General features: G+C 36.7%; 1 protein-coding gene across 1 annotated transcript in view; it reads left to right on the forward strand.

Moving 5' to 3' along the window:
• The window catches only part of LOC111507533 (putative fatty acyl-CoA reductase CG5065), a 65,001-nt gene that overhangs the window by 32,020 nt on the left and 19,447 nt on the right, over window positions 1–13,534 (forward strand). Inside the window, exons 4-5 of the mRNA XM_074176623.1 lie at window positions 4,010–4,093; window positions 7,789–7,894. Of these exons, the coding sequence (XP_074032724.1) occupies window positions 4,010–4,093; window positions 7,789–7,894 (190 nt within the window). The remainder of the gene's footprint in view (window positions 1–4,009; window positions 4,094–7,788; window positions 7,895–13,534) is intronic.

Here is a 13,534-nt window from a genome sequence, read left to right on the forward strand (position 1 = left end):
GTACCTTCTTCATTCACCTCACTACCACAAACACAACATTTTTGAGGAGAACAAATATCTAACCCAATCTGAGTCCGATGGCTACCCTAAAAGTATCATCACCTAATAACGTTCCCAAAGTAGCAATAGGTTATGCGTTCAACCAAGAACCATATTCTTCAATATTGACGGCTTGGAAGCGAGCTTTTTCATATAGAGAGAACGAGGATGAAGTGATGGAGACAGAAGCAACATCCAGTGAAGGTTGGTTTGTAAACACCAGATAAATCCGCCTTCGACGGCTAAGTCATCTATTATATTGGTGAAAGAAGTATCATTTCTATCAATTGCGAAACATTGTTGATGAAAGACATAAATGCTGGTGAAGCCAGCGTTGACACTGAGCGCAGACCCAATCCTCCGCGATTTACAGGCAATGTAGTTTGAGACCAAGAAATATCAGTGAAACAGCTGTTGGTAACGTGGTCATCAAACTTCCTAAGGTATACTTAACTTTTCCAGCAAGCAGAACATCTAAAAGTGAACAGTAGTTTAGGAATGAAACAATGGTTCAGTAAGAAAAAGGAAGTATACATTGCTAAATCGTATAAACGGGTGGAAATTAAGTCAAGGGAATCTATTTTGATCTGCAGACTTCTACAAAGAGCTTCCATAGTGAGGAGGACGCGAAGTGGTGTTGCCATTTCCATTTTTCATGAGTTGTATACCATATAATTATTATTCAAATTTTAAACCTGTTATAAACCTTCTTGTTTCTTGTAATCAATGAAAATAAGAAAAACCCATATCAAAAATCTATCATAATAAGGGGCATTATTAGGCAAATATTATTTTCTGGTGGTATAATTTTTTTTGGATCTAAAGTGCATTATTGTGATACTTCTGCTGAAAATAACGGAATTACAGTCAAGTTTTTAAGTTTTAACTCTTTATAGATAACAATGTGTTAAAACAACGATAAAAATAAAATAAATACAACAATAAAAATTAATTGGCGCTCCGGGGCGACTTCATTGATTCCAGTGGCGCATTTGCTTTTTCAGCTGCAGGAAAACCCGGAAAAACCTGCAGCACCACATTATCTGAAGATCTTGATCTAACAATGTCCTCTCTCTTATAAAACAAAATGTAGGGTGTCTCCACAGGCTCCAATAAATTCAATGCATCGCCAGAACACTTCGTGACACGACTATCGTCAAACTTAAACCAGTCCGTTTCTTCTTTGACCAAGGCGTAATAATGACCACATTCAACGCCAGAACCACAGTGAACAATGACTGCATGAATATTATAACAGTGGTCTGCTAGGTTGAAATGTTCATCTATTTCGAACCTTCCATAGAGTTTCTTGCTTCCGTTAGAGGTTGAGTCTTGTTTGAAAATTATCAGTGTTATTATCAGATTGACTGGTTCCTCAGCTATACTGGTTTCCTTATAACAGTCAGTTAGTTTGGCGCATGTTTGACAATACAGTCGATCATCACCTGTTAAAAATTCCATTTTCAGATGATTTAACAATAAGCTTTGCACGGACTGGTAATTAGTCGTATTAGGAAAAGCTAGATGAAGTTCCAGAAATTCACATAAGTTTTCAGTACTTCTTGAACATTTACCACAAAGTAAACAAGTGAGGATTTTTCCAGCAAAAGATTCACAAACACAAGACGAGATGGGTTGTATGGAATCATTCAGTCCAGAGCGGCTGGGAGTATTGATTTTGCTATTGTTTTGCTCACTAAGAATATTCAACAAGAACCCCAAGAATTCGGAATAATCCTCTTGTTGTCCTAACGAGTATCTAGTGGACTTCAAAGACTCCAAGAAATCGGTTGGAGAAAAAGATGATACCTTCTTACGAAACTGCAGCTGCATGAACAGTTGTTTGAGTTTGATGAATAAGCAGGAAACATTCCCGTTCTCGTTCATCATTAAAACTTCGTTCTTGAAATTCTTCGTCATGAACAACACTTGTAAAATGCTATTCATTTAACAAGTGTTTCCTAAATTATCCAATCCAATTTTCTTCTCTAGATTTTCAGGACAACTCTCTACTGATTCGTAAGGAAAAACACGTTTCACAGAATCTCCAAAAGAACCATTTCTCAAACTGCAATCGATCCTTCCAAGTGAAAAAGGGTTTCGTAGAGGGATCGATTCGGCTCTTGCTTCAAGAAGCGCTTCCACTGAAATGGTACCAATTCTACGAGGAATGCAACTCATTTTTTGGGGCCAAGAATGACCGGAGTCCACTGACCGCACTGAAAAAGAAGAAGGTGGATCAATCACTTGTGAATTAACCTTGATAGGAGACTGATAAATATCCACATATTTTGGCTTGTTTCGAAGAGGTTTCAGTTCCGTACTGAAATTAGGGCAATGCATGATCTCATCAAAATTATGTGAAGGAGGAATAGTTCCAAGTACTGAAGCAGCATTGCCACGTTGAATAGCAATACTAATTCTTTCTATCAAAAAAGAGGTAGAACGGTGATCTTTCGTTGCTTGGCCTATTCTCCTTCCGAGTTCATGAACGAATAACAGAGACTCCGGGCCATAAACACCAAAAGTTTCAACCGCTACTGGATGAAACAGATAGTTGTTTCCAAGATTTTGGTATTTTTTCCTTTTCAATTTCTCGCCAGACAATGCTGCAGTTCCAGCAGACTTGGAACTTTCGGCTAGATGGGAAGTCGCGACCGTGTCAACGCAAGTAAAGTCCCATACCACAGGTTTACCGTATTTCCATGGTATGAGAGACATACCATCTGGTCGTTTACCATCATCTCGACTGGTACCTAAGTGTTCCAGAATTGCAGGAACATCTGCTGACAACATAGCTCGTTTCAATATGTCGTTCAATTGGTGATGTCGAGATATACGCCCTGCACTTCTCCTGCAACTCAAACCATGTGTACCTTTCTCATCAAATATACTACCGCAAACACAAGTATGAGAAACACAAATAGATGAACCCATCCTAAGTCCTACTGCTATTCTGAAAGATTCATCGTCTAATAGTGTTCCAAGAGATGCAACAGGTAAAGCATTCAGCCAAGCACCCGATTCCTTGATCATTGCTGCTTTCAGACGAGCCTTATCATATACACTTGTAGATTTCAGGAGTTTATCAGTTATAATGTTCAGGAGAGGTCGGTCCCATACACTTTGTATTTTCTTTTTATCTGTAGGAGGAGCAATATTAGTTGCAGCATGCCAAAGTGATTCACCTTCAGAATAAAAAACGTCTTTGATATTGATAAATATGGAAGGAAGGATGGAATCGATAAGATCGGAAACACTATTGACTGATGATAGAAACGCTGGTAAAGCTAAGGAAGAAGCCGAACGTAGCCCTAATCCGCCAAGGTTTACAGGAAGAGTTGCTTGGAGCCATGAATCATTATTGAAATGATTGTTTGTAACATATTCCGTCGTGTGGCGGAGTAAATTATCAAATTCGTCAAGTTCTAACTGACTTGACCAAGTGGGGGAACATCTGAGTTTTGGAATCGCCAAACAATTTTTTAAAAGAAAAAATGCAACGTGTTTTGGAAGTTCATTCAATCTGGTGGTCAGCAATTTGAGTGATTCCCGTTTTTCTCGAAGATGTTCTGAAAGTGAATCTTTAGAGAGAGGAGCACCCAGAAGACTCCATTTAGACTTTTCCAAAATTCTTATGCCAGGAGCCAATTTCAAAATGGATTCGGAAATATTATTCGGAGTTGAAAGAGTAATCAACTCGCATTTTTCAAAATTTAGTTCAAGTCCAAGATGTTTTGAATAATCAATGATTTTTTCCAAATCCTCTGAAACAGTATTTTCATCGCCAGCGATTGAGCCATCATCCAAATACCAACAATTAAATTCGGATGATAAGCTTCTAGTAAGTTCGTTGATGGTCAGACAAAAAAGAGCTGATGAGAACAAATTATTTTGGGATCAGTCAACGTCTAGAAATATTTACCATGAACAATATTTTGAACTTCTCACAATATCCTTTTTTTTTTAGTTGCCCCAACTGTACTTGAACCCGTTGTGGGATGGATAGATAACTTCAACGGACCAGTGGCATTGAATATCGCAGCAGCTAAAGGTGAGGAGATTTGGAAATTATGAGGAGTTCGAGCCTTTTCATAAATGCGGAGGCAGAATAATTCATTTATAACTACCAATGATTACAAATCTTCACAATATAGACTCAGGCTGGGGGCACGAAAATCACGACGATCAAGCGATGGCGACCGCGTGGGCACGAAACTTCGGTCAGTCGTGCCGAAGTAGAGTTGTGAGCAACAGTCACGTTATCGTAACAAAAGTTAAGGTCAAAGAAAACTATTGAATCCAAGTATACTAATGAGAATGAAGTTATTATTACCTAGAGATGATGTTCATCCAATAAATGAAGTAAGAAGTAATTTTGGTGATTTTCTACCCTTCCTTACAAGCTAGGGTGAACTTTTCAATGTCCCATAGAGCAGATTTTGACAATACACGAGATAAATGATTCATTATCAATTTCCATTTGATGTTGGTATTATAATATTTTTCTACACATCACTACCGTAATCGCGAGCGATCTAATCACACTAGTTTGTTGTGTGTCACCGTTTTGCAGTCGTGCCGCTTCGCCATCGCTCGACCGTCGCCATTTTCGTGCCCTCAGCCTCACAGTTGGTCTGGTACTATACAATGGTGAACAATGCAATTCGAATAAATTATCAATTTCAATTGATAGAAATTACTAATTGGTGAATAGGGAGTTTGAAGAATAGTACGTACAAAGCGGATTAAAATTATTTTGACTAATGGTTCAACTGACTCTAGGAAATCTATTATTTTAACAGTGGTAAAAGACCACTGGTCGCTGGATGTAAAGAGAACCTGCTCATCAATAGATGTGTAACGCAGGACTCGATACAATATAAGCGTAACCTCTCTATGGCCTGGATCGATTACCGTAAGGCATTTGATACAATTTCGCATGAGCTCATCTTGCATTTGCTCAGATGCCTTGCGGTACCCGACAACATAGTGAGATGCATTGAACAACTGATACCACTTTGGCGAACTCGCTTCACCATAACATCTGGTCAAGCAAGAGTCCAAACAGGGTGGGTCACTTTCAGAAGGAGTGTATTTCAGGGTGATTCCCTCAGTCTTCTCTTCTTCTCAGCCTCCTCTTCTGCATCTCACTATTGCCATTATACGTTGCGCTCAGAAACACTCGAGGGTATAACTGTGGCACCCCTGGAAACCGGAGGCACAAGGTCACCCATCTGTTTTATATGGATGATCTTAAACTTTATGCCTCTGGAGAGAAGGATCTCCATCAGCCCTTGAGGGTGGTGGAAGAGTACACGTATGCTATCGGTATGGTCCATCTCAAAAGAGGACGATACGGGGACTACGGAGAGGATGTGCAGCTCGTTGATGGAAGAATTCTACACCATCTGGATGCCGAAGAGACGTATACTTACTTCGGGGTGGAACAACGCCACTCACAAGACGTAACAGCAGTGAAAAACTCTCTCCGCGGCAAGTATCAGCACAAACTTCGATATATCTGGTCATCGGAACTGTCGGGGAAGAACAAGGTTACTGCAACAAATATGGTCGCCGTTTCAATCTTACTCTAATCGTTTGGAGTAGTGAAGTGGACTCGGGAGGAGCTGTATCAACTCTGCATGGTCCGTGACGATGAGAGAGCAGGAATTGGAGCATTCCTCTTTAGGGCAGCTGTCCGAGCAGGTGATGAACTCGGTATAGTTTTCGACACTGAACGAGGTGACCACAACTCTGTCACCGAGGTGGAACCCATTTAGCAAAAAGCTCAGATGAAAGTTGCAGAGTTCACCTTTTGCGGAAACACAAGGATGAGCCAATGCATGGAGTCTTCTTCAATAACATTAGGGACCTTGGCTTATCAAAGCGCCTGATTTTCGCTTTTCTCAGGTCGAGTGGGCTAAAGTCGAAAACTGAGGGGTTCATCATGACTTGCCAGGACGGTGTCTTCAACACCTTAGTCTACCGCAGTCACTTGATGGGTATAGATGTTCCTGACAGAAGGTGCAGGGCCTGCTGCGGGGTGCCCGAGATCCTAATGCACTTGCTATCAGCATGTCCAGCATATGCGGTCTCGGCCTATATCCATCGACATAACGCGGCCCTGAAAGTGCTATATTACCATCTACGGTATTCTTAAGGTACTGATGAGACACCGGTGTTGCCCTACTCTTCGAGGGATATTGAATCCGTTGTAGGGATGGAGAAGTACGGAATTCATTGGAATTATTATATATTATTATATGGTTTCGCTTGCGAAAGTTGTATGGATTTGTTACCTGTTTTTCCACCTGAGGATTGTTGATGGCTTTTGGCAGTTCTCCTACCTGTTTTTCTACCTGAGGGTTGTTAATGGCTTCTTGCGGTTCTCCTACCTGCGATGGTTCATTATCAATTTGTGGTTGTTTTGGGGGTTGTTATTTTTAACTATTGTTTTCCAAATCCTTGGGATGTTTAGTGAGTCATCCCTTTTGTTGATGAGGCCTTGCTTTTCGATTTCGATAGCTTCCCTGATTTGTCGAATTCTTGGGTTTTGCACCTGTGCTATCTATTTTGTGGACTCAAAATTAATCTTGTGACCTGTTTGTAGATGGTGTTGAAAGAGGGCAGAGGAGGTTTGTTTTGTTCGTATAGAGTTTTTATGCTCCTGGGTTCTGGCAGATATACGTCTGTTGGTCTGACCGATATATTGTTGACCACAGTCCTCGCATGTGATGCTATATACTCCTTGATTTTCTAGGGAAATTCTCGCTTTCGGTCTGGGCAGCCAACTGGATATCGTTTTGTGCGGTTTGTAGGTTGTCCGGATGTTTTTACGTCTTAGTATTCTCCCGATTTTGTCGGTCACACCTTTGACATAAGGTAGTGTCACAGATTGTCTGTCGTGTGGAGAGCCTTCTGTCGATCTAGTGGATGTTTTTTTGGTTCTTCTTTGTCTGTCGATGGCCTTTTGAATGATCTTTGGTCCGTTGCCATTTTGTCGCAGAGCCTTTGTTGTCTCCCTCAAGTCTGTTGCCCTGTTCGTTGGTTCTGTTAGGCGAAAACTGCGGGATATTAACGTGTTGGCTACGGATTGTAGCTGGGTAGGGTGGTGGTGTGATGCTGCTTGTAGGTAGCGGTTGGTGTGTGTGGGTTTTCGGTAAACTGTATAACCCAAGTTGCCAGTTGGTTTTCGTGTTATAAGTAGGTCTAGGAAAGGTAGCTGCCTGTTCTCCTCTCCATCGCAGGTAGGAGAACCGCCAGAAGCCATTAACAACCCTCAGGTAGAAAAACAGGTAGGAGAACTACCAAAAGCCATCAACAATCGTCAGGTAGGAAAACAGGTAACAAATCCATACAACTTACGCAAGCGAAACCATATAAAAACAACCAGTTGAAACATGTCAATATAATAAAACAAGTCACCACATTAAAAAAGGTTTGACTCCCCAATGACATAAAGAAGGTTATTTAAATTTACATAATAAAATTGATATATGGTTTGAAATCATAAAATACTAAACCATGTGGCTGTAGACCACAGAGAGAGATAATGAAATAGTTGACACTGACAGCTCTCATGTGATTCAGTTTGAAAACTGATTTGTTTTTATGTCTATGTTGAACTATGGAACAAAACAGAACAATTATGGTGCAAGTGTAATCAGAGTCATCTGCTGTTTTGTGAGAGTATTAATCTATAGTACGGAATATGAATTTTCATTTGATATTCTGATTTATCCACAGGTATTATGAACACTTCATACTGTGATATGAATGTCAGGCAGGATTATGTTTATGTCGATAATCTGGTTAAAGCAATGCTGGTGGCTTCTTGGAAAATGGCAACCGAGTGAGTATATTGTGTATATTGCGTAAATTATTGTTGTTTTGGTGAAATCAAATGTATCTATAGAAGAGGGACATGTTACTTATCAGATTCTTCAAGAAATAAAACAATTCTATTTGCAAAAATGTGTGGTTCTAGTAATTTGAATAGAACACGTAATAATGAAATTTGGCGATAAATGTCAATATCTACTTGGGAACGTTTTTTATGTATTGGTATACCTTTGCAGTTTTCCAGATTTTAGGAGAAAATCCCACGAATATTTATCATAAGCTTCACGATAATGTTGGGATGACAAACTTTAGAGCCTTCACTGTTATATCATCCAATCCACTCGGTGATATATTATTTAGATTACTTATCGTTATTAGTATTTCCGAAACTTCCTCAAAGAATATCGAGTTTTTATTGGAATCAGAGACGGTATGTTGTACCGAATTTCAGAAGTTACCGTCACAAAGTTGGTAGCAAACTTAGAAAATATTGTTTACAAATATATTTTAGGAATGGAAACAAGAGCCATAGGGTCAGATGAAATTAATATAAATATGCTACTTCTTGGCTGTCCTATAATACTACTGTATTATACAGTGTGTTCCTCAAACACATGCTAATATTTAAGGAGGTATTTCTTAGACCCATTTTAAGAAAAAACTTCCTGTGGACGTATGTCCTAAACGCCTTAACTTTTGAGATACAGGGTGGCAAAGTTTTCAAAAATAATAACAGTTTTTTAATAATAACTGAGAACATTTTGTAGACATCTTTGGCATATTTGGTACATATGTTCCATGTCTCAAGGCGCATTTTCTGATGTACACAAATTTGTATTTTTTCAAACAGTGGCATCCCTACGGGTTTCGCATTGAATATTTTTGGGGAAAAAGTACAACGCCAATACTTTCTTTTCAAAATAAAATCATTTTTAAAATCCTCATTTAGTTTTGAGAAAATTTGATCTTCTGGTATTTCTTCGTCCGACGCATGATTTTCACTCAAAAAAATAAAAATCGACAGAAAGCAAATTAAGAAATTAGATCAATTCTGAAATGAATGAGAATCTGAAAATTGCTTCATAACGCATTACCAATTTCCTAATAATATTTGAAAACATAATCTGCAAAAAAATTAATTTTTCACAAAAACGAGTTTTATTTTATTTTGTGACAGTAAGTCTAAACGAATAGCACAAATTTGTTAATTAGTAATAATACCAAAACTGATTATTAAAATTGTGGCCACCTGCACTTAGTATGGTCAAAATCATACCTATCCGAGACGATAATAGAAGTGTCATCAGCGTACATTATTACTGTTTCTTCCGTTATTGAGTTTGCCAAATCATTTATATGAAACAGAAACAGTATTAGGCCTAATATGAATCCTCGTGGCACCCCAAGGTCCATAGAAATTATATCAGATCTCATTTTGATAACTTCTACAAACTGTTTTCTATGAGAGAGGTAATCCAATAACCAAGACAACGGAAGACCACGTATGACATACTTGTACAGTTTATCTTTTAGAATTTGATGATCTACAGAGTCGAATGCTCTGCTGAGATCACAAAATATCCCAACACGGCACTCTCCTGCATCGATGCATTGGATTATTCCGTTATAGGATGAATGTATTGCTGTTATCATTGACTTCTTATTTGAAAATCCATGTTGATTTCTGGCAAAGACATTATTATTATCACAGAACGGTATCATTCGATTGAAGAAAGTGTATTCAAAAATCTACGAAAAGCAAGATGGGATTGTCACGGGTCTGTAATTTTCCAAGGATTGGCAACAATATTTTCATGGATTGGAATAATTTTTCCCATTTTAAGAGGGTCGGGAAATGATCCAGTGGTAAAGGATAAATTCACCAAATAGACCAATGGCCTCATCAAGACTGGTAGATATTTTCTCAAAACAAACATTGGGACCTCATCAAAGCCGGAAGAATATTAATTTTTCAATTTTTTTTGTAAAAGGCTATATAGTTCAGTCTCCGTATAGGGACTAAGATATAATGAGTTCGTAGGCGATACAATATTCCTCAAGAAGAGCTCATACCCTACACTGTTTTTATCTATCTTATTTATTATATCTGCAGCAATGTCTCTGAAATAATGATTGAAGATATTGGCAATCAAATTTGGTGATTCAACCATACGGTTATTGTCTTTTATTATTATATTTTTTTGCTTACTATTTGACTTATTAGTTGAATGAGATACAATTCCCCACGCTGCTTTATGAATATTGTCCGCGTTTTCTATTTTACTCTGGTAGTATCGTTTTTTATTCGAATTGATCAGTTTTAAATGTTTTAGTTTCTCCTTACTGTAAAAAGTTAATAACTCGGGAAAAATTTGTTTCAACTTAAAAAGATCTTTCAAATTGTGGCTTGATTTTACAATTTCGGTATTGACCCAACCCTTGATTTTATTATTATTCAAGTATTTTTTTACGTTTTGGGAAATTTATCTCAAAATGGTATGAGAATTTCAATGGAAATTTAAAAGAAGCACCATTCATGTCAGATGTGCTCGTTGAGTCTGACCAGTCTTCATTCTGTAAACCTCCATCATTATCGAATGATCTTTTCAATTCCCACGAATTTCCCGTTTCAAGTGCTCTCATTCCGCAGTCGAATAGTAACGTTCTGTGATCAGATATAGTGTTGTCTATTACACAGCATGATTCATTTCTGAAATCGAAAAATATATTATCAATTGTTGAGACTGCACTAGTTGTAACTCTTGTTGGCCAACTCACTTCTGGGGGCATATTAAAACAGTTAAAAATATCACATATTTTTTTTTTTCATTAATATAACCATTATAGCAGTCAATATTGAAATCACCACAAAATATCATATTACAGTTAGGTTTGTACGTGCAGGTAAGAACATGAGATTCCACATATTTCGAAGTCTTGTTCAACACAATCATTCTTGAGATTCAAACATCACTATCATGTTACTTCTCGTCAGGATTGCAACACCACCCCCTTTCTTTTCTTCTCGACAAAAATGGCTTTGAAGATGAAAGTCATTTAAATGGAAGTTCACTGATTCCTTTTTACACCATGTTTCTGTCAAACATCCCACATAGCAATAGATATTCCAGGTATATTTCATGAATATACATTTAAGGATATTGTATTATGCTATGAATATGCCATGGATATATATATATATCTTCTGGAGAATATTCCCTGGAAGTGCTCCTGGTGAACCTTTGATATATTTTAAGAATATTCCTTGGGAATATTCTTGGAATATCTTATAATATTCTCAGAATATCTAAGGTATATTCTATTAAGAATATTCCAGGGATAGAACCCGAGGAATATTCATAAAATATTCAGGATATTCTTAGTTTATTGTAGGAATATACAATAGAGAAACACCATAGAATATTCTTTAAATATATTTTATGAATATTCTAGGAATATTTGGAATATTCCAAGAATGTGACGAGTAACCGCTATTAGGCATGTATATATTACATTTTGATACAAGATTCACACAAGTAATAAAACACATAATATTCATAAACAAATATATTTTAAAAACAAAATACACTGAAATATTTGGCGTTTCAACCAATATTAAAAATAAAAAATCTAATTCAAAATATTTATTCACTGAATAAAATATTCCTGAATACTGTCATATTACAAATATTAGAAATGTATTCAAATTAGGATGTCCCTCTTCTCAAACAAATGTATACTAAAAAATATACTAAAATAACAACTCTGTGAATTCATCAGCACTAATTAAAAAATAATAAATATATCATTTCATTGAAAAAGAAAAAGTGTATTACATCGAGAAATAGGTTAGGTTAGGTTTCTCACTTAGAAAAATAAACCCACAAATGAAGTATTTAAAATGAGTGGTATGATGGGTTCTTCAATGAATTTCACTTACTTAAAGTTATTCAAACTTTGCTCACCAGAATAGTTTTCCTTATATTTGTCCAACAATGCATCAGCCAGTGTTTCAATAGTAATACCTGGAACAAAATGTACATTAACGTTCATTATCAATATTTGAAAGTGGCACAATAAAACTGGAATAAAAATCAAATAAATATTTTTCGCATAGGTTACTCATGAACATTTACAACATTTTATGACTTGGAGAGCAACTTGCATTGTCTTGTTGAAAAGTAATCATTACGTTTTCAGTTCCTTGGCGCACCTGCCTGTACCAGGTACCACTCTGTTTCCTTTGGGGCAAATTGATACTATCTTGAAAACGAATGATAAAAATTATGAAAACAAATGATACAAAAGAATGTGTCATTCACTTACTTTTTTCTATTGAAGATACACAACTGAAATCACTCTAGTTCAAACATGTACTTAGTCAAACCAACAAATCCCACACACCAACTCTCCTCGAACCTAAAATGAGGTATAGTAGGTTAATCACCATGACTTTACTATCGATACTATTGCATTTTACTTACTTTTCTTGAAGACTGAATAGATGCAACTCTCCTGTTTGAAGATCCAAAATCAAACTATTCGCTGTACTGCAAATTGGACAACCCCAAATTATAAATAGTACACTGAACGTGACAGAATTATACTTTGATAATAATACCAACACATCATGCATTACACACGCGAACCTGCCACGTCAACCGCCATGTTGAATCAAATGTCGAATTTAACGCAAACGCAAATATACCATGCATTAAGGGACAGCCGCTTTCACAGAGCTTATTCGACTGTCGCGCGCTACACTTCAATTGACCAATGAGAAACGTTTACTTCAATTATTCACTTCCCCATTTCTCTGTTTCCAGGATTTTTCACTTTGTAATTAAATAATTTCAAATACAGAAAGACAAATAAGATGAGAATTAACCAATTTATTGATGCAATTGGTTCATTTATTGGCCCATTCAAATTTTTTGTCGTTTCCAACAGTTGCTGTTGGAGCAATTCATCCAGAATCTTTGCGTTGAGTTCAAAAACTGGTTAACACTATCAGGGTTATATACATTAGGTTATGCATTCGATTAAGATCTTCATATATTTTTGTTTTTAATAATATTGAATTATTTGAATACGTTATTATAAGATAATTCAAAATTCCATTGTATAGAATATTCCAAAATATACCGTGGGGACATATTCTAAGAATATACCATATGGTATATTCGATCGACAATATTCTTAGAATATTCAAGGGAGAATAATCCATTTATAGACATTCTATGCACATTCTTTCGGGAATAATCCTGCCATATTCATTCAAGCATATTCTATGAATATTCTAAAGGCATGTATATATTCCAAGAATATTCTATGAATATTTGGAATATATACGTTCGTTTTATGATATACAGGGAATATTCGAAGAATATCTAGTGCTGTGTGGGATATGATATCAATATTGACTACAAAATATCCAGATTGATAGCATCAAGTTTGTTTTGATTTAGGCATTGGATATTCATCATGTTATATGTTATGATCAGTGGGATGAATGAAACAGTAAACCATTCTTGGTACTGAATGATGTTCCATGATCTGACATCTGACGGTAACAATTTTCTAAATTCTATGCAATATTTCAATGTCAAACTTCAATTTTTCATAGTACCTACACTGAGATTAGTTTTCT

Source organism: Leptinotarsa decemlineata, unplaced genomic scaffold, assembly GCF_025532065.1.
Source record: "Leptinotarsa decemlineata unplaced genomic scaffold, Ldec_3_MD MMD2_tig00001973_RagTag_RagTag, whole genome shotgun sequence".
In the NCBI taxonomy this organism is placed as follows: Eukaryota; Metazoa; Arthropoda; class Insecta; order Coleoptera; family Chrysomelidae; genus Leptinotarsa; species Leptinotarsa decemlineata.